The 17,701-nt window shown below is 49.9% G+C and overlaps 1 protein-coding gene across 3 annotated transcripts in view; it reads left to right on the plus strand.

Moving 5' to 3' along the window:
- The window catches only part of LOXL2 (lysyl oxidase like 2), an 88,366-nt gene that overhangs the window by 15,933 nt on the left and 54,732 nt on the right, over window positions 1-17,701 (plus strand). For all 3 annotated transcript variants that reach the window (XM_045998134.1, XM_045998135.1, XM_045998136.1), the window contains exon 2: window positions 10,953-11,373. In XM_045998134.1, coding sequence (XP_045854090.1) covers window positions 11,022-11,373 — 352 coding nt within the window. In that variant the 5' untranslated portion in view covers window positions 10,953-11,021. The remainder of the gene's footprint in view (window positions 1-10,952; window positions 11,374-17,701) is intronic.

Below are 17,701 nucleotides of genomic sequence, written 5' to 3' on the forward strand. Positions count from 1 at the left end.
CACAGAGATAAGAACTATTAGTGACTAAACCTATCAGCTCTGGTATCTGGTTGCCTGGATGCCAATCCCAGCTTGATCACCTTTTAGCTTTGTGACCTTAGGAAAATCACGTAGCCTTTCTGACTTGAAGTGGGGATGCTAATCATACTGTCTCAGAGGGCTTCCTGGAGCTGAGCCATCCAATATGGCAGCCACCACCAAGTGGGGCCACCAAGCACCCGAAATGCGCTCGACCCAGCTGAGAAGTGCTGTGAATGTAAAGTACTCACCAGATTTCCAACACTTAGTACAGAAAAAGAATGTAAAGTATCTTACTAATAATTTACATTGGTTTCATACTGAAATGATGATGTTTGGGGTATATTTGGGTTAAATAGGATATATCATTAACATTAGTTTCACCTATTTCATTGTACTTTTTTAATGTGACTACCAGAAAATTTTTAATCACATATGTGGCTCACGTTATATTTCTACTGGGAAGCTCTGGTCCAGAGAATTAAATTGGTCTATACCTGTAAGGCACTTTTCACATGGTAATTGATAAAGAATGAGGGATCAATAAACACAGGGTTTGTTTATTATTATTATTTTTTTAATCCAGCTTTTTCTGTAACAGGATCCCACCTTCAACGCCAGCCCGTGTAGTGTCCAGGTTTCTGTATAAAAGCAGAGGTCATGCTTTTAGAAGATGGGGAGGAGGGCAAATGGGTACATAAGATAGGCAGAGAATAAGAAAATTTTACATGTCCCTGGGTGGGGGGACAAGTGTAGAATTGCTCACCACAATTTTTGCACAGCAAAATGATCAGACCCCCAAAGGTGAAGCACGTGTACCTCCCTGCACCTTCACGTTTTGCTGAAAGATGGAGCCTGTTGAGCTGTCCCGTAAGCTTTCATTCTGCCTTCCTTCCTGAGGTTGCCACCTATTTGGAAATGGCCTCAGAAAGGGACTGGCATATGCTCGGCTTGAGATGATGCCCACCCCCCGCTGGCTTCCCGAGTGCAGCTCACCCTGTTGTTGGAGGTTAGCCGGGAAAGCAGACGTAGCTGGAGCTGGCTTCTTCAAGGAAGTGGGTTTTGAAGAGTCGGCATTCCCCGTGGGGCTGACATGGGTACCCTACAGACACTGTTATCCCCTCTGAATGTCGGCAGGGTTCACTGCCTCAGACCTTCATGGGCCCTTAGGGTGTCGAGATCAGCAGGTGGTTAGGGGCTCCTGCTTTGAGGGCTAACAAGTTTGTACAGTTGAGTCAGCACACGGCCCGGGTAATCAGCTGTGATGAGTCAGGATTGTGCCTTCCTCTGCCTCTCCTAGATCCCACCTTACTGCCTGTGACTCTCATCTAGATATCAGCACTGATGATCTGGGACAGTGAGATTTTAGGATCGCTGGGAGTCTTCATCTCCCTTAAATCACCCCAACGCCTGCCTACCGCCTTTGCTACATGTGAATTTCAGACGTAAGCAGGCACCTCCGGCGGCTGTTCTGAAGGGCACTGGGAAGTTCTGCCCACTCGGGAAACACACTATTGCCCTTCCTTCCAACGTTGTACAATATATAAAATTTGACTATTGGAATTCACATCTAGGAGTTCCTGTTACAAGTGCCCTATCCTCAGAAGAGTAATTAACTTATTCTTTAACATGTTACATTCCTAAAGACGATAATTTCATAAGGTATGAATTTATCACCTTGCTTTCCACTGCAATTAGATCAGAAGAAAAAGGCAAGGTGGGTAGGGTGTGAAGATGTGGATAGGAATTTTACCTACTCACTCAATGAATATTTGCTGAGTACCCACAATCTGGGGTTCTGAGTTGACAGGAAGGAAAGAAGAAAACTAATGTGAATGAGTCTGTGTTGTATGCTGAGAATTTTTACATTGTTTCATTTACTCTACACACACACACACACACACACACACACACACACACACGAAAGTTATTTCCATAATCCAAAGAGGAAATTCGGGCTCTAAAAGTAAATTGTCCCCAAATCAAGGGCGTGGTGAAGTCAGAATTCAAACATTTATGTTCTTATTCCAAGATGCCCAACAGACCTCTCCAGGGAATGAGTGCTGCCAACAGATACCAGAGGAAGGGTTGCCAAGAGGCAAGATGACCCACACATTGCAAGATGAGGGAGGCAGAGGGCCCCCTCCCATCCAATTTACTTGACTAGCTCTCTGACCTATGATCATAGAAGAGAGCTTGTAAAACCACTGTGGAGAGGCGTATCAAGTATCCGACAGCAATCTGATCCCATCAGTGGATGTGGATAGAGCAGCCGTGGAACAGAGTAGATATTCAGTCAGAGGGGTGGTGGGGCATGTGTTTGGGGTGGGCTCAGCAGCAGAGCACTGGCTGGGCTAGTGAGAAATCCAGGGAGGAAGCAATACTGAGGTCTAGCAGCGGAATCAGGACCAGGGTTCGGAGAGGGAGGGGATCAGTCTAAAAAGACTGACCAGAGCAAGGCAGGGAACACAACTCAACCCATAACAACAATAGTCTCACCTAAGACATTTAGAACCTTGGTGGATTCATAAAATCTGAGAACCAGGAAGTTCTTAAGATCGTTTGTTCCATGCCTGGGATGGCAAATGCCCAGCAGGCAGGCTGTCGCCCTCCTGCCCCGCTTTGTGTTAGTCCTCACGAACCCATGCCTGCCTTCCTGCCTCTTACTCGGTCATGATGCCATTTAGCTCCCTAGATTGCCACCACTAGCTAGGTGAATGTGACATGCAAGTCGACCTCTGCTTGCCTTCCCTGTGCTAGCGCACCCTCTTTGTGGCACAGATGAGGGACTGGAGGCTTGGTGTCGCAGGGACTCAGACAACAGAAGAGACTGAGAGCCCGAGCTCTTGTCATGGTGCCTGGCTGCATCTTGGGGTCCAGCAGGATGGTTCCAGGTCCTCTGCAAGCTGGCCTCAGCCAGGACCTTAGTACCTAGCCGGGAAACGAAACGGGGACAGACAGGGACAGAAAAGAGACATCCCACTATAGGAGACAGAATTGGAAGCCAAGATACCCAAGGTCAAGAAAAGGCTCTGCCAATTACTAACCATTGGCCATGGGCCAGTCCAGTAAACCCTTGGTCCTCGTTTCTTTCATCTATAAAGTGAAATGAGTTGGACTTGCTGACTTGATGGACTGGCTCTGAATTCCCCTCCTGCTCTGAAGTTCTGCCCATCCATCCTTTTTTCCCAGCACCTTCTAAACACTATGTTCCAAATGCCACCTCCTTCTGTCCCTGCAGGGATTGCTGATTTCCACACCTATCGCTTGAATTATGTAGTTTGCTCTAGTCCAGACTACCTCAGGTTTTCTTTCCCTAATTCTTCTTCCCAGCCCTCCTCAAGGCTGTCCTCCTCCCAGAACCTCTCCCGACCTTTGTACTCAAGTGGGAGGAGTCCTGGATTTAGGAAGCAGGAGCTGAGAATTATTCGCTGCTCTTGCTCCCTTAGCCAAGTGACCCCCGACCAGGCCTTTCCTTTTCAAATGGCTCTGCATGGTCCTTTCTGGCAAAAACCTTCTCTGATTTTGTTCTAACTCACGCAGACTTCATACACCCATAGCTCTTAACTAATCTGGGCCCACCTATTTAAAACTTGAGTAAATTCTCATCTTACAGTTCTCCCATTCCAGAGAGATAGGACTGGCCCAAGAGACAGTGGGAGGAAAATGAGGGCAGAATGGACAGTCCAGATGGGGAGATAGGACCCACCCCACAAGAATGTGAGCACCTCCCATTCCTTAGGTTTCTCCCACGGCAGCTAGCCCCACACTGAGTACATAATAGGGGCTCAGTTAAATACTCAAGTGTAATGATACTACTTTTCATTAACATAGCACAGTTTATAAAGATTCCCTGTGCTAAAAAGAGCTGAGTAAGGAGATGGAGAGCAGGAACCAGGAAGCCATCAGGCTGTCCCTCCATTCTTTTTTTTTGAAGATTATTTATTTATTTATTTATTTGACAGAGAGAGACAGAGAGAGAGAGAGATCACAAGTAGGCAGAGAGGCAGGCGGTGGGGGGTGGGGGTGGGGGGAAGCAGGCTCCCTGCTGAGAGAGCCCGATGTGGGGCTTAATCCCGGGACCCTAAGATCATGACCTGAGTTGAAGGTAGAGGCTTAACCCACTGAGCCACCCAGGTGCCCCCCATCCCTCCATTCTTTTCTTTTTTTTTTCCATTTCATTCTTACAGGAAAAGAAGGGAGGGCTCATTTTCTGTACCTGAACTCTTATCTGTCACCTCCTCTGAGAGGAAGAAGCCACAGAGGGAGCCATACTGTATGCTACCAAAATTCAGTCCCAAACCCTACAATTGTTCAATAAGAAAATGACATTTTGCACCCTGCTCTAATGATCGTTTCTGGTAGAAGCACGTGTGCCCTATGAGACATTATTTACATCAATGGCCGAAAGCAGAGGGAGTCTTTCCTGTCTGAAGTTTGCTGTCTGTCACCCCGTCCTCTGATTTCTCACAATTGGGAATTCACACAAGGCACTCAGAGCAGAGGAAAGTAATGGCTTTGTAGGAGAGAGCTGGGTTTGGGGAAGACAGCTTTGGCCGTGATGGGGCTCCTGCCTCCCAGGGAAAAGTGAGGAAGGGTAATCAGGTTTTTCCTCTGCTTTCACCCTTCTTCTCATTGGCTGAATACATTTCTCTCACAGGTCCCGATGATGTACCTATTCTATAGAGAAGAAACTCTCAACAAGGGGCAGTGGTGCTGTAGGGATCACAGAGCTCTGCCAACCTAACTATAATCTCAGAACTTCTGGCCGGTGCTCTGTTCCAGCCCCTCTGTGAGGTCTGTTGTTTATATAAGCAAAACTGTGACTCTCACCCACCATCTGGAAGGCCTGTGGTCGGCCTGGTTTCTGCCCTCCCCCTCCCCTCTTCCAGGAATGAGGACAGGTCCACTCTGAGCCAGCTGTACCCTGTCATTACGCAAATCTTCTAAAATAAGGATTTGTAACGTGCGCCAGGCACCGTGCTAAGCCTGGGGTCCGTGTCCAGTGCCCGATCACCAGCGGCACCCCCACCCCCAACATACACATGGGCAAAGCGAGCAGAGAGGGGACACCTGCTCCCACAGAACCCAGCACTGCCCAGCCCACCCAGGCTTCTCCCGGCCCTGGTGCCTGGAGAGGCCCTCAGGAGGCGGAGGGGCCCGGAGGGTCCAGGCCGTGGGGTCAGTGCGAGGTGCCCACCCTTCCCAGCCCTCCGGGGACTCTGGTCACCAGACCGCCGCGCCCAGCGTCCCCGCGGGCTCACGTGTGGGCCTCTAGACGGGCCGCGTGCGGCAGCCGCCTGCCCCCAAGGACTTTGGTGGCCCAGGCCCCTGATGGGCTGGGAGGGCGGTCCGACCCAGTGCCCCTCCTGCCCGGGGCAGGGGCGCTGAGTGTGACCCAGAGCACAGAGCTCGCAGGCCCGGCCCGCTGTCCCCAGCTGGGGCCGGACTTCCCGGAGGCGTCCGGCCTATCTAGGCCCTCCCCGCACGCTGCTCCGTTACACCCAGGGCATCAGGGGCGCGGGGCGCCGCAGGCTGACGGCGGTGGCCAGAAACAGGGGGGCGCCCTGGACGGATTCCCCGTCGGCCGCCTTGCTCCAGGCAGCTGGGTTGTCAGGCCGAGGAGGCGCTGAACCCAAGCTCAACTGCAGGGCGCTTGGGAGGAGCAGGCCAGGGGCCTCAAAGAGGGGCAGCGTGAGGGAAGACCGCAGGGCGTTTTGCTCTGGGCCCACCCAGGCTTTGCTTTGGGGCTGTTCGGATGCCAATGAGAAAAATGGATTTTACAAAGCCGTAAGGGAAAGATGAGCATTCAGAGAAAAGGAGATAAAAGCATGGAGAGATAATTTAAAAAAAAAAAAAAAAAAGGAAGGGAAGGACGGAGGAAGGAAGAAAGGAAAAGAAAAGAAAGAAAGAAGATACCCTTTCTGCTTATCAGATGAGAAAGGTTGGAAAACATGGTCATAGCTAAAATTTTGAATTTGTGAGGAAATCTCCATACTACTGGCTGACATCAGCTGACAGGCAGGGAGGGCGTTTAATAGAGTTTTGCTAAAGTGTTGACTTTTTGCCAGCTCTTTGACGCAGCAATTTTATTCTTGGAATTTATCTCGAGACTCTGCAAAGTTTTAGCTACAAGGATATTCATTTCATCAATGTTTATAGCAGTAAAAAATTTTGTGATAAGAGTATCTAATTTTATGGTATATGGATAAAAATCTTGTAAAGGAATACTCAAAGTGGCACAGTATTTGGAATAGACTGACAAACGTGAAAGTCAGTTTTACATAACAAGTATGTAGAAAATTCTTCCAGTGTTTTAAAGGATATATGTATGTCCAAAAAAAGGCCTGGGTGGGGGTACTTAACACAGTGTTGGTAATCATTCCCTCCATCAGTGATATTGCAAATTATTTTCTTCCTTTTACTTGCTTGCGTAGATTTTTTCACCAGTTTGCATAAGTTTTGCAGAGGAAAAAAGCATAAAAGTTATTTTTGAAAGCGGAGGGAAGCATCTGGGCCTAATACTTGACAATCCCCCAGAGTAGGAAGCAGGAGGCCCCACAAAAGAAGCAAAAAATTCAGGAGCATTTTTCTAGGAAAGATTTAGGAGTTGAACTCTGGCCATTCCCACAGATGGGAGAATCCAAGAAGACGGGTAGAACAGTGTGGAGATAGGCACATCCAGAGTAAGATTTATTTTAAAGAATAAGCTGTTCAGGGGTGCCTGAGTGGCTCAGAGGGTTAAGCCTCTGCCTTTGGCTCCAATCATGATCTCAGGGTCCTGGGATCGAGCCCCACATCTGTATTGGGCTCTCTGCTTGGCAAGGAGCCTGCTTCCCCTCTCTCTCTGCCTGCCTCTCTGCCTACTTGTGATCTCTCTCTCCCTCTGTCAAATAAATAAATAAAACCTTAAAAAAAAAAAAGAATAAACCGTTCAGAAGGAAGAAGTTTATACTCACTGATTTCTAGAAATGGGAGGCAAGGCACACGGTGAGGGGAAGCCCCACTGTCGGTCACAGGCAGAGGGAGCAAGGGGAAACCGTGGACAGAGCCTTTCTTGTGACTGTCACAGGCAAGAATGGGTGAGGCCTAAGAAGCAGGCTAAGCAAGTTTAGGATGCCCTGGTCGAATAATTTTGGCTCACTCTGGGACCGAGGGGCTGTCTCTAGTTGTCTGGTGCCTGGCCCTGGGGTGATCGGGGTGGAGGGCTGGTGGCCCAGAGTATGAGATTTTGGCAAGGAGGTGGCTGGGAGGACAGGGCTCTGGGTTCGTTAGTTTCCACATGAAAAGTACAATTGTGAGTTCTTCATCATCTCAAGGAATTAACTAGCCCTGGGAAAATTCATTGTGTACAGCACAGACAAAATTCTATTTTAAAGGAAATCAGAGAAGACACTCATTCTGATTACGGAAGAATTTCCTCTGCCCTACAAGGCCCTTCTAGCTGGGCTAAGAGTCCTCTTGACACAAGACAGATTAACAGGAGGAAAATCAAATTTCATTTCATACATACAGGGACATGGAAATTCCAAAGATAGGCAAATTGTGGTACCTATGTCTTCCTGAACTAAAGAAAGGGGGTAGGTGTCTGGGACTTCAAAAGAAGGAATGCAGTTCACAGGGAGATGAGAAAGAGTAAATGTTTGATAAACAAATGCTAGGGGGCCACTCAGACCCCTTAGAAACAATGGGACACACAGGACTTTGATCAGACAGGCCTTGCTAAGGTTCTCTGTCCACACACGCAGTTCGTGTCCGACTGTCGTTCTCTATGGTGACCCCTGTCTTCCTGGAGCAGGTCTCTGTCTGAATTCTTTTCGGGCAGTTGAGGGGGAAGTGAAGAGCTTTTCTGGATTCTGCAGAGTTTTGATTGCTTTTTACTTAAAATAATCTTCATGCTAAAGCGGCCCATCTTGGAGTGTCCTACCTCTGTCCCCTCCCGGTCCATCAGAGAATGAGAATCTCCTTAACGAATGGGAGGGCTTGTGACATACACTATTTGGAGGGAAGCTGGGCCTGGTGGAGGCGGGGAGGGTTGGGACAGGGACACGTTGATCTAGGTGTAAAGCTTCAGCCGAGTCGAGGCCCGTATGACTGGACAGGGGGCATGTGAAGGTCTAGAGTGAGAGTGGGCAGAGAAGGGTGGTTGGAACTGAAGCCAAGAGAGTAGGTATGGGCCAAAGTGTAGAGGCTTCTATGCCCCGGACAGAATTTGGACCTTTCTTACATGTCCTGGTGGATTGTTGATGCCTGGGTAGCTTGGGATTTCTAGTTCCGGCTTGGCCTGCACAAAGGCGCAATTTCAGTGGCGTCCTTAATCCTCTCGGGTTCTTGAGTTTCTCCCTTGTAGAAGAATCATGATCCCTGCCTTCTTTACCACGCCTCGAGGTTTTAGTGAGCATAGTTGAGCCTGTGGTGCGAAGGGGCTCTGATGGGAGAGAAGTGAGGGCGGGAGGATGAGCCATCCTGCTCATTCGCCAGGCTGTGTCCGATGGGGGCTATTGCAGGAATCCCCGTGACTTTCTGACTTCGCTTGTGAGTCACCAGATGACGATGTGTGGATCTCCAGTGGAACTGGGGGGCCTTCCACAGTCCTCGGGCCTCTTCACCTGGCACCCATGAGGGGGAACTGGGCACTGCCCGACCATCCTGACAGCTTGGGGCAATTTTCTGGTCCTTTCTCGATAGAGAGGTGCCTTGAACTGAATATGCTTAGCCTCACCCTTTATACCTGGTTCAGATAGAAAGTAGTATATTTTTAGCTTCCCCCTGCTGGTCCCGGTTTTGCTTCTGGGGCCCCACATCCCAAGACCACTTCCTCTGCTGGGAAACACCTGCAATCCTTTGAAGCTAGTAGTCCCTCTCTCTGGACTATGGAAGGACCAGGACCCATGACCTAAGTATTTATCTCTTGCTATAATCCTTACTGTGGAATTCTTAGAGGTAGTCTCCACCTGGGAATGGAGACTACAATCTTGAGAATTTAAATTTTTCTTTAGCAATTGTTCCTGTAGTGCTTGCAATGTGCCATTCATTCGATCTTCATGACACTTCTGTGAGCTCGGTAGTATTATCCCCATGTTACAGATGGGAAACACAGAGAGACACAGAGAAGTTAAGTATCTGCCCGAGGTTGCACAGTGAGTAAGTATCTGAATGCAGATTTGAACCCAAGCTGTCTGGCTCTAGAGTCTAGAGTAGCTCCCCCTGCTCTGCTGACTGGATCTTCCTTCCCCGATGATGGGCCACTCAGCCCCTCTCCTGTTTGCCACCAGAGCTCTATGCCTCCCCTCTGTGCTAAGAGCATGCTGGTCTCGGCCCCCTGCATCCTTCAGGGACAGAAGCTGTGAAGGGGACAGAACCGTCCCTGGGACATCACTGGCATCAGAACCATCCGAGGCAGCTGCTTGCAGAAACCACCACTCAGCTAAGGACAGACCCTGCACGAGGGCTGTTTAAGGAGACTTTGCGGCTGACCTTCATTCAGCAACCTCGCCTGGCTTGTGGTCCCAAGTGCACGGTGTAATGAGATCAGGGGTGTGGGCTGGGGGCATGCTGGTGTGTCTGAGGGCCTGGAACCTGAGAGCAGAGCCTTGGGAGGTTCACAGGTGTGTGCAGAGAGAACAGCAGCCCATGTTTTTCTGGCGTTCTTCCTGGTGTTCTTCTCTGCATCCGCAAGAGGCCATTTCTGTCTGGGTCAGCTAACGTCCTAAAGGAAGGAGGACATCTCACATAGGAAAGCCCAGACAGTGCACACGGGACTCCTCCCATGTATTATTACCTTAAGTTCCATTCCTCACCAGTGGCTCAGTCCCTGGAACCAGACCACCTTCTCGTTCAGTAAATATGTCCATGAACCTGCAGGGTTTACTTGGGGAAGCCAAAGAAGAATGAGCTACAAGTCCTGCCCTTGAGAAGTTTGTAACCTACATGGGGACAGAGAAGTGTCTGGAAAGGTGGAGAAGTGTGTCTAGATGATGAGTCCAACTTGGAAGGAGAGAAGCCTGGAGGCTGCCTCAATAGGGATATGGCATGAAGGAGGCGGGAAGCCCTAGGGAACCAGCTGTACAGAGGTGGGGAGGAAGGGAATGTGCTGGTGCCCTCTGCTTGCCCTTTCCACCTGCTGCCCTCCTTCCCCACCAGCCCCTGTGCCCCAGGAGGCCTACCCATATAGACTGCACCGACATGCTTGACTTCGGGCGGGATGGGGGGCTTGCTCAGTAGGAGACCCCGGAAAGAGAGCAGGAGACCAGAAGAGAGAGAGAGGTCCGGTGTTTATCCCTCCTGCTTCTGTGGCTGTAGTTTGGCTTTAAGACTCTTCCCTTGAGCCACAGTTCCAAACACATGACCCTCTCAGCTTGGCCATTCTCTCTGGTGCTGGCAAGCACTCCCTCCCCGGCCTCTCAGGCTGGAGTGGGAACACCTCACCTCTATTGCCAGCCCTGGGTATCAAGCTCTTTCCTTCGTTCCCCTGAACCTTGCTCACATCGCTGTAGATCGTCTTTTTAAAAATTCTGCTCAAGGGGAACCTGGGCCCAGTTGGTTGGGCATCTATCTGCCTTTGGCTCAGGTCACGACCCCAGGGTCCTGGGATCAAGCCCTGCATCAAGCTCCCCGCTCAGCTGGGAGCCTGCTTCTCCCTCTCCCACTCCCCCTGCTTGTGCTCACTGTCTCTCTCTTTGTGTCAAATCAATAAATAAAATCTTAAAAAAGAAAAAAAAAAGAACTCTGCTCAAATGAAGTGTAGATGGGCTCCTGTGCCTGCCAGGAGCCCCCGTGAAAAAGACATTTCAGAGGTAGGGAAAGGTACATAGAATGAAAAGGTAGAAATTCACACATCTGTCGGCTGGAGTCTTAGGCAGGAGAAGGGAGGAGGTTGGAGAAGCTGGACGTTTTGCAGACCCCTGTAATGTGCTTCCGTCCCTGTCTTCCAGGACACGCCTGCCTGTCACCCCTCACCGCCCAGCACCCCCTCGTGCAGGTCCTCTGTTCAGAAGACAGGGATGGAGAGGCGTGGAGGCTGGGGCCTCAGCGGGTGTATGGCCTTGCTGTCGCTGCTCCCGTCCCTGAGCCTGGCACAGTACGAGGGCTGGCCCTACCCCGAGTACTTCCAGCAGCCGGCCCCCGAGTACCACCGGCCCCAGGTGCCCTCGGACACGGTGAAGATCCAGCTGCGCCTGGCCGGCCAGAAGAGGAAGCACAGCGAGGGCCGGGTGGAGGTGTACTACAACGGTCAGTGGGGCACCGTGTGCGACGACGACTTCTCCATCCACGCGGCCCACGTCGTCTGCCGGGAGCTGGGATACGTGGAGGCCAAGGCCTGGACCGCCAGCTCCTCCTACGGCAAGGGGGAAGGTAAAGGAATAGGAATTGAGTGCTCGCGTTGCTGGAAACCCCAGGAGCAGTCCTGCGCGCGTTTGTGACCTGGTAAAGGAAGCTGCAGTTGCTCTCCAGTGTGAATTCCCCAGAATCCTGCATCTGGCCAGCCTCCTGGGTCTGGGCTGGAGGTGGGAACAGATGGGTGCCCGGCGAGGGCATGGGATCCAACCATCCCGCTTCGCCTGGGACTTTCCGTGTGTTAGGGCAGGAGTCTTGCGTCCTGGAAATGCCTCCTGGCTCGAGCGGACCAGTTGGTGACCCTCACTAAAGGCTGAAGTCCGTCTGTACCTGTGGCCTCCTGTGCCCTACCTGGAGGCCACGTGAGCCAGGGGACGGGGTGCCTTTCTTCCAGTCCCCCTTCCTTGAAGGGGTGCCTTTTGCTATTTCTCACAAAGGCCCCCATAGGCTAATGTTCCCTGACTCTCCCAACCGTGCTGTTCGCGTAACCTTCACACTGTTAACAGCAAGACACTCTTTGGGCTCATCCGTGACAGGAACAGAGTTGATCTCGGTTTTTCACTTTGGTTGGGCTATTCTTTCTTCCCTTGTCAAGTTCAAGTCAATATATTTTGGGGAAAAAAAAAAAGATGTTTTGGTAAAAGCTTTGAGGGAGGGCTGGTATTGGCGCTCTGAACCAGTTTGTGGGGGGGCAGGGCTAACCTATAGTATTTTGGGTTAAGGTCTGGGCTAGAGTCTAGGACTCTAACCTTTGGAGGCCTCCCAAGTGATCGTATACGTAGCCAGGTTTGGGAGTCATCAAAATAGATTGTTATTAAGGTCCTTTCTAACTCTTGCTTTCTGTTATTCTAGAAATTTTAGGGAAAATCTATGTGTTTTACCTCCATGCAGTTGAATGTGCTCTGTGGGAGTAACCAGACCAAGAGACCACACTTACAGTGAAATGTTCTCTGAAGCTGACTTGGGGTTCCCTAGCAGTGGCGAGATTAAAGCAGCAAAAATGAATTAGCAAATGCTGGGCTTTTTTTTTTTAGGGGGGGGGGGCGAGGCAGGGAGAGGCAGAGGGAAAGGAAAAGAGGGAGAAGCCCAAGCAGGTTCTACACCCAGGGTGGAGCCCAACACCAGACTCTACCCCACAACCCCGAGATCACTACCTGAACTGAAATCAAGAGTCAGACCTCAACTGACCAAGCCACCCAGGTGCCCTGCCGATGCTGGGCTTTTAAAGCCCACTTCGTGTGTTCTTTTTTTTTTTTTTTTTTTTTTAAAGATTTTATTTATTTATTTGACAGAGAGAGATCACAAGTAGGCAGAGAGGCAGGCAGAGAGAGTGAGAGGGAAGCAGGCCCCCTGCCGAGCAGAGAGCCCGATGCGGGGCTCGATCCCAGGACCCTGAGATCATGACCTGAGCCGAAGGCAGCGGCTTAAACCACTGAGCCACCCAGGCGCCCCGCCCACTTCCTGTGTTCTTTACAAAACTCTGGGCATGCTGAAGGCCTGGGTGACTTAATCCGTTGAGCATCTGACTCTTGAATCAACTCAGGTCTTGATTGCAGGTTGTGAGTTCAAACCCTGTGTTGTGCTCCACACCCAGCATGGAGCCTACTTTAAAATGAAATGAAATGAAAATGAAAAACAAAAAGCTCCAGACATGTCTCCACACTTCTGCTTCTTCATGTATTCTGCTGGCTGAGTGACCCACGGATAACGTCAGGTTTATGTTTTCAGTCCCAGACTCTCAAGCCTTGGTATTTTATAATACTTTGCAATGACAATGGGGTTTTTCCAGGGACCACTTTATTTTATTTCTACTATTTTCTTTATTTTATTTCTACTCAGACTTAAAGTTTACCTGTCATTAGATTAGATGGGTGTGGTTTTTTTCCCCATCCTAGTTCACCTGCCCAAGTGTGGGCATGGGGTGGCCGGGGAAGTGGGTTAACGTGGCTCAGACTTTGCTCCCCAGGGAGGATGGCTGGAGAAGAGTTCAAGGGAGTGGAGGGAGTGTGTGAAGGAGCAGCTGAAACTGTGGACCCTGGAGTCTGGGCTGGGTTAAGTAGGATGGTACTACATGGGGGACTTGTGGGGAAGGCTGTTAGGGTCACGGGTCAGGGTGGAAATTGCAATACAAGAAGGAGTGTGCTAGAAACATTTTGGGGGTTGGGTGGAGATGCAGATCCACAGCAGAAGGGTTGAAATGGACACTGGGGAGGGGTGCCATTGTTGGTAATGATAAGGTCTAAGCTACGACCGTGGGATAGTGGCTGATGTAGGGCCAGGGAAAGACGCTGCAGAGAGAAGCTAACAAGAGGCCAGAGAATCCTAGAACGGCCATCTCAGTGGATACTGAAACCAGCAGGACTTAGGAAGGAGAAATATCAAAGATGAAGGGAGAAACAGAGGTAAAAAAAATTGTGAACTGTCCTGTCTCCTGAACTTTGAGGATTATGTTGTCCGTAAAAAGTGATACTTGGTTTTTGCATCAGGAGAAGTCTGCTAGATATAAAGGTATTTGAATTCTTTAGCATCAGGTTAGGATTCTTAGCCCTGGGTACATGTTGGGCACTCGGTAAATATTAGCTGATTAATTCATTTCGACTGAGGACAGTACTGAGAACAGTCAGCAAGCAGTTGTTGGCAGAGGGAGCAGAGAATGTGACTGGTGCCCTGGGCTGTGCTCCTGGGAAAGTAGTTTAACCTGCAGGTTGGCTCCATGCATGCATTGGGACCACTGGAGCCAAGCTCTTACTATCTCCTTCTCTGACATACGGGGGTAGTAAGGAAGCCCCAGGAGAGCACCCAGGTCCTCCCAGTCTTTCCAGCCTGGACTGTCAAGAGTTCTCCCATAAAGCATCTCTAAGCTCAGGGAACTCACGGACCCTTCCAGAGGGTTCTAGAAGGAACAGCTGTTCTGTTTCTCACCCTGGATTGCACAGCAGCCTGAACTAGAGATGATTGCTCTTCTTGGCTTGTCTTCAGACAAGCTCAGATCTGATCCCTCCCCATCCCCACCACCTGCGCTGCCCCTCACCCTGCATTGTTCAGATCAGAGTGACCAAGCCAACAGATGACCACAGGGGACCCCAGGGCTTCCAACTTGAACAACTGTCCTGACAACACAGGGAACACTTGGGCTTTCAGAGTTTCCTTTGTGATCTCTGTCTTCCAAATGGTTTGCAGATTGGTTGATACGTCTCTTCTCTTGTCAGAAGAAGCATTTCTTAGAGTGAATGAACAGACAGTGTAGAATGAGGTTTGGTTTCTGATTGGCTGGCTCTTTGTGTCCAAAATTAGAGCCGCGTCTACAATCCAAGTGCCACTTTCCTAGCAGCTCTGAAGTGACATCTCCCGAGCTGTACCTGGCCCACTGTGCATCCCAGCAGGAGAGAGCCAGAGCAAGGTCAGGACAGTGTCCGTGATAGGCAGGAAGCATACACGGAAACATATGATCATGGAATCAAGCCAAATTAGTGTATCATGCCTGGTGATGCTCTCTCGGGCTTTGTAGAAATTTACACTTCCACCATCTAAGAAAAATTACCTGATGGGGGTGACTTGGTCGGTTAAGCATCTGCCTTCGGCTTGGGTCATGATTCCAGGGTCCTGGGTTCGAGTCCCATTTCGGGCTCCCTGCTCAGTAGGGGAGTCTGCTTCTCCCTCTCCCTCCACCACTGCTTGTGTGCAATCTCTCTCACTCACTGTCTCCCTCCAATAAATAAATACAGTCTTTAAAAAAAAAAAAACACCTAGTGAGATGCCGAGTGGGATCATTGGCAGTGCGTTAATGCTACTCCCAGCTCTCTGGGGGAAGTTCTTCCCTTAGCACCCCAGGGAGCGCCTTTCAAATGTTCCTATCAAAGAATAAAGCAGGCCAGAGAGCATCTGCTTTGCTGCTCGTGGTTCCTTCAGCTGCACGCTGTCCCACTCCCCCTCCCCTTAGCCAGCGTGGTTTCTCTCATTGCAGATGGAATAAGGGCCCTGCTTCTTTTCACCATCTCTGTCCCTTCAGCAGCTTTGCCGCAGAATGTTCCAAAGAGGCCCCCCTGCAAATGTGGAGGGTCTTTTCCGTTGCTAGTACTTAGTAAGACAAACATTTTGTTGTCCAAGCAGCAACTGATTAGGGAGCATATGTTTCCGAGGAGCTCGATGGCTGGGAAGCGAGGCCAAATTGAGAAACCGGCTGGAAACCCTCAGCCCAGATGTTTTCAATCAGTTTGTTGTTCCCCACAATGCGTCTGAGGCGCTCTAGTTCGAGCCCTAACTGGCCATCCGTCACAGCAGACGCGTCTCAGCAGGGCCCCAGAGTCAGGGACTAGCCCCACGTCCACCCTGACCTTGAAGAACCTCAGATTGTCCTCGGTTTTCTTGTCTCTGCAATGGGAGTGTTTGTATCTGCTTTTCTGTGTCTGTTTTCCTTGCATCTGGAAAGAACGGGATTCCCTGTTTTTCTGATTAGCCGGGAGGAGGAAGGGAAAGGGGCTTGAACATGTACTAGGCACATACATTATCTCATCGAATCTCCATGGTGACCTGTTTGTAGCGGATCCTTGTTTTCACTTCAGAAATGGGAAACAGGCTTGGGTAAGCTGCTGGCCAAGTTGGTGGTGCCCAGGCCGGAGGCAGAGAGTCTGAGGCCTGGGTATCTGGCTCCATTATCCTGTTGAGGCCTGCCTGGAGCTTTGAGAAAAAGGAGACATTTGAGTTTGTTTCTCATTTTGTAGGGGCACTTACAAAAATCACCCTCTGGAAACCCTTTAGCACATTAAAAAATTGTGGTGAAATACACCTAATGTAAAATACTCTGTCTTCACCGTTTTTTCAATGAGCAATTCAGTAATGTTCATACATTCCTGTTGTTACACAACCAGTGTCCAGAACACCTCTTGTCTTGAGGAACTGGAGCTCAGTCCCCGTTAAACAACCACTCCTCATGCTCCCCTTTCCCGGCCCCTGACCACCTCCATTCAACTTTCTGTCTTTATGAACTCAACTATTCCAAGTACCTCATCTACGCAGAATTATACGGTTTTGTCATTTTGTGACTGGCTTATTTCACTGAGCGTGATGCCCTGAAGGTCCACTGATGTTGCAGCTTGTGTTAGAATTTCCTTCCTTTTTAAGGCTGAGCACTAGACTCAGGGTATGCGTATGCCAGTTTGTCCAACTTTTGACTCTTGTGGAGAATGCCGTAACGCACGTGGGTGTGCCGATAGCGCTCAGACACCCTGCTCTCAGATCTTCTGGGTAAATACACAGAAGCAGAGATCACTGGATGGTACGGGAATCCCATTTTTATTTTTTAAATATTTATTTATTTATTGACATACAGCCATCACACGTCACATTAGTTTCAGGCGTCCAGCGTAGTGATTCGAAAAGTCTGTGCGTTATACTGTGCTCAGCACGAGCATGGCTACCATCTGTCTCCACACAACGCCATTACAATGCCACTGACTGTGTTCCCTGTGCTGTGCCTCTCATGCCAGTGACTTTTTCACTCCATAACTGGAAGCCTGTGTCTCCCAGTTTTCATTTCTTGAGGAGCCGCCATACTGTTTTCTGTAGTGGCTGCACCATCTTGCATTCCTGCTGACCGTCAGCGCACAAGGGTTCCAGCTTCTTTCAACTTTGTCAACACTTGGTATTTTCTGCCCTTTTGACGGTGGACGTTCTAATGGTATGAGGGAGCATCTCATTGTGACAAACCCTCTAGCACTTGGCATGCTGAATTTTCTACAGAGTGCAAATCAGATGGAGACACAGGAGGCAAGCAGAATTGCACAGGGCCTCCCAGCCCTGCCTTCACCAGACTTTTAGAACATGAGGGGGTAACTCTGTGTATTAGTGTAGCAGGGCCAAATCAGTGGCTGGGAAGCATCAGGCAGAGAGAAGAGCACTGAATGGCCCAATTCTCTGGGCTCAGGCTATGACCTTGAGGATGAACCGTCCCCCTGAACCAGAGCTCTGTGTCTGGAAGGTGGGAATGACCATCCCTGAGACGTAGGGAAGTCAGGGGAACTGATACCTAGAAAAATGCCTGAAAAACTCCAAACCCTCAGTTGCAGAACGGTTTACATTTTCGCTGAGGGGTCAGAGTTCAGCCTCTGCTGCAGATGGAAGGTGAGTCTGGCCTGCACCATGGTCAGTCTAATGACAATTGCCATCGTCATCCTTGTCACCTTGTTTGAGTAATGAAGGGCCAATAACAAACTAGACACAGGCCACATATTCTCTCTAACCTCTATGTAACCCTGCAGTTGAGGTGTCTGATGAGAAAGAAGGGCTTTGACCAAGGTCCCAAGGCTAAGTGGCTCTCTCAGAATGAAACCCAGCTTGTCATCCACAA

This window comes from Meles meles, chromosome 2, assembly GCF_922984935.1.
Source record: "Meles meles chromosome 2, mMelMel3.1 paternal haplotype, whole genome shotgun sequence".
In the NCBI taxonomy this organism is placed as follows: domain Eukaryota; kingdom Metazoa; phylum Chordata; class Mammalia; order Carnivora; family Mustelidae; genus Meles; species Meles meles.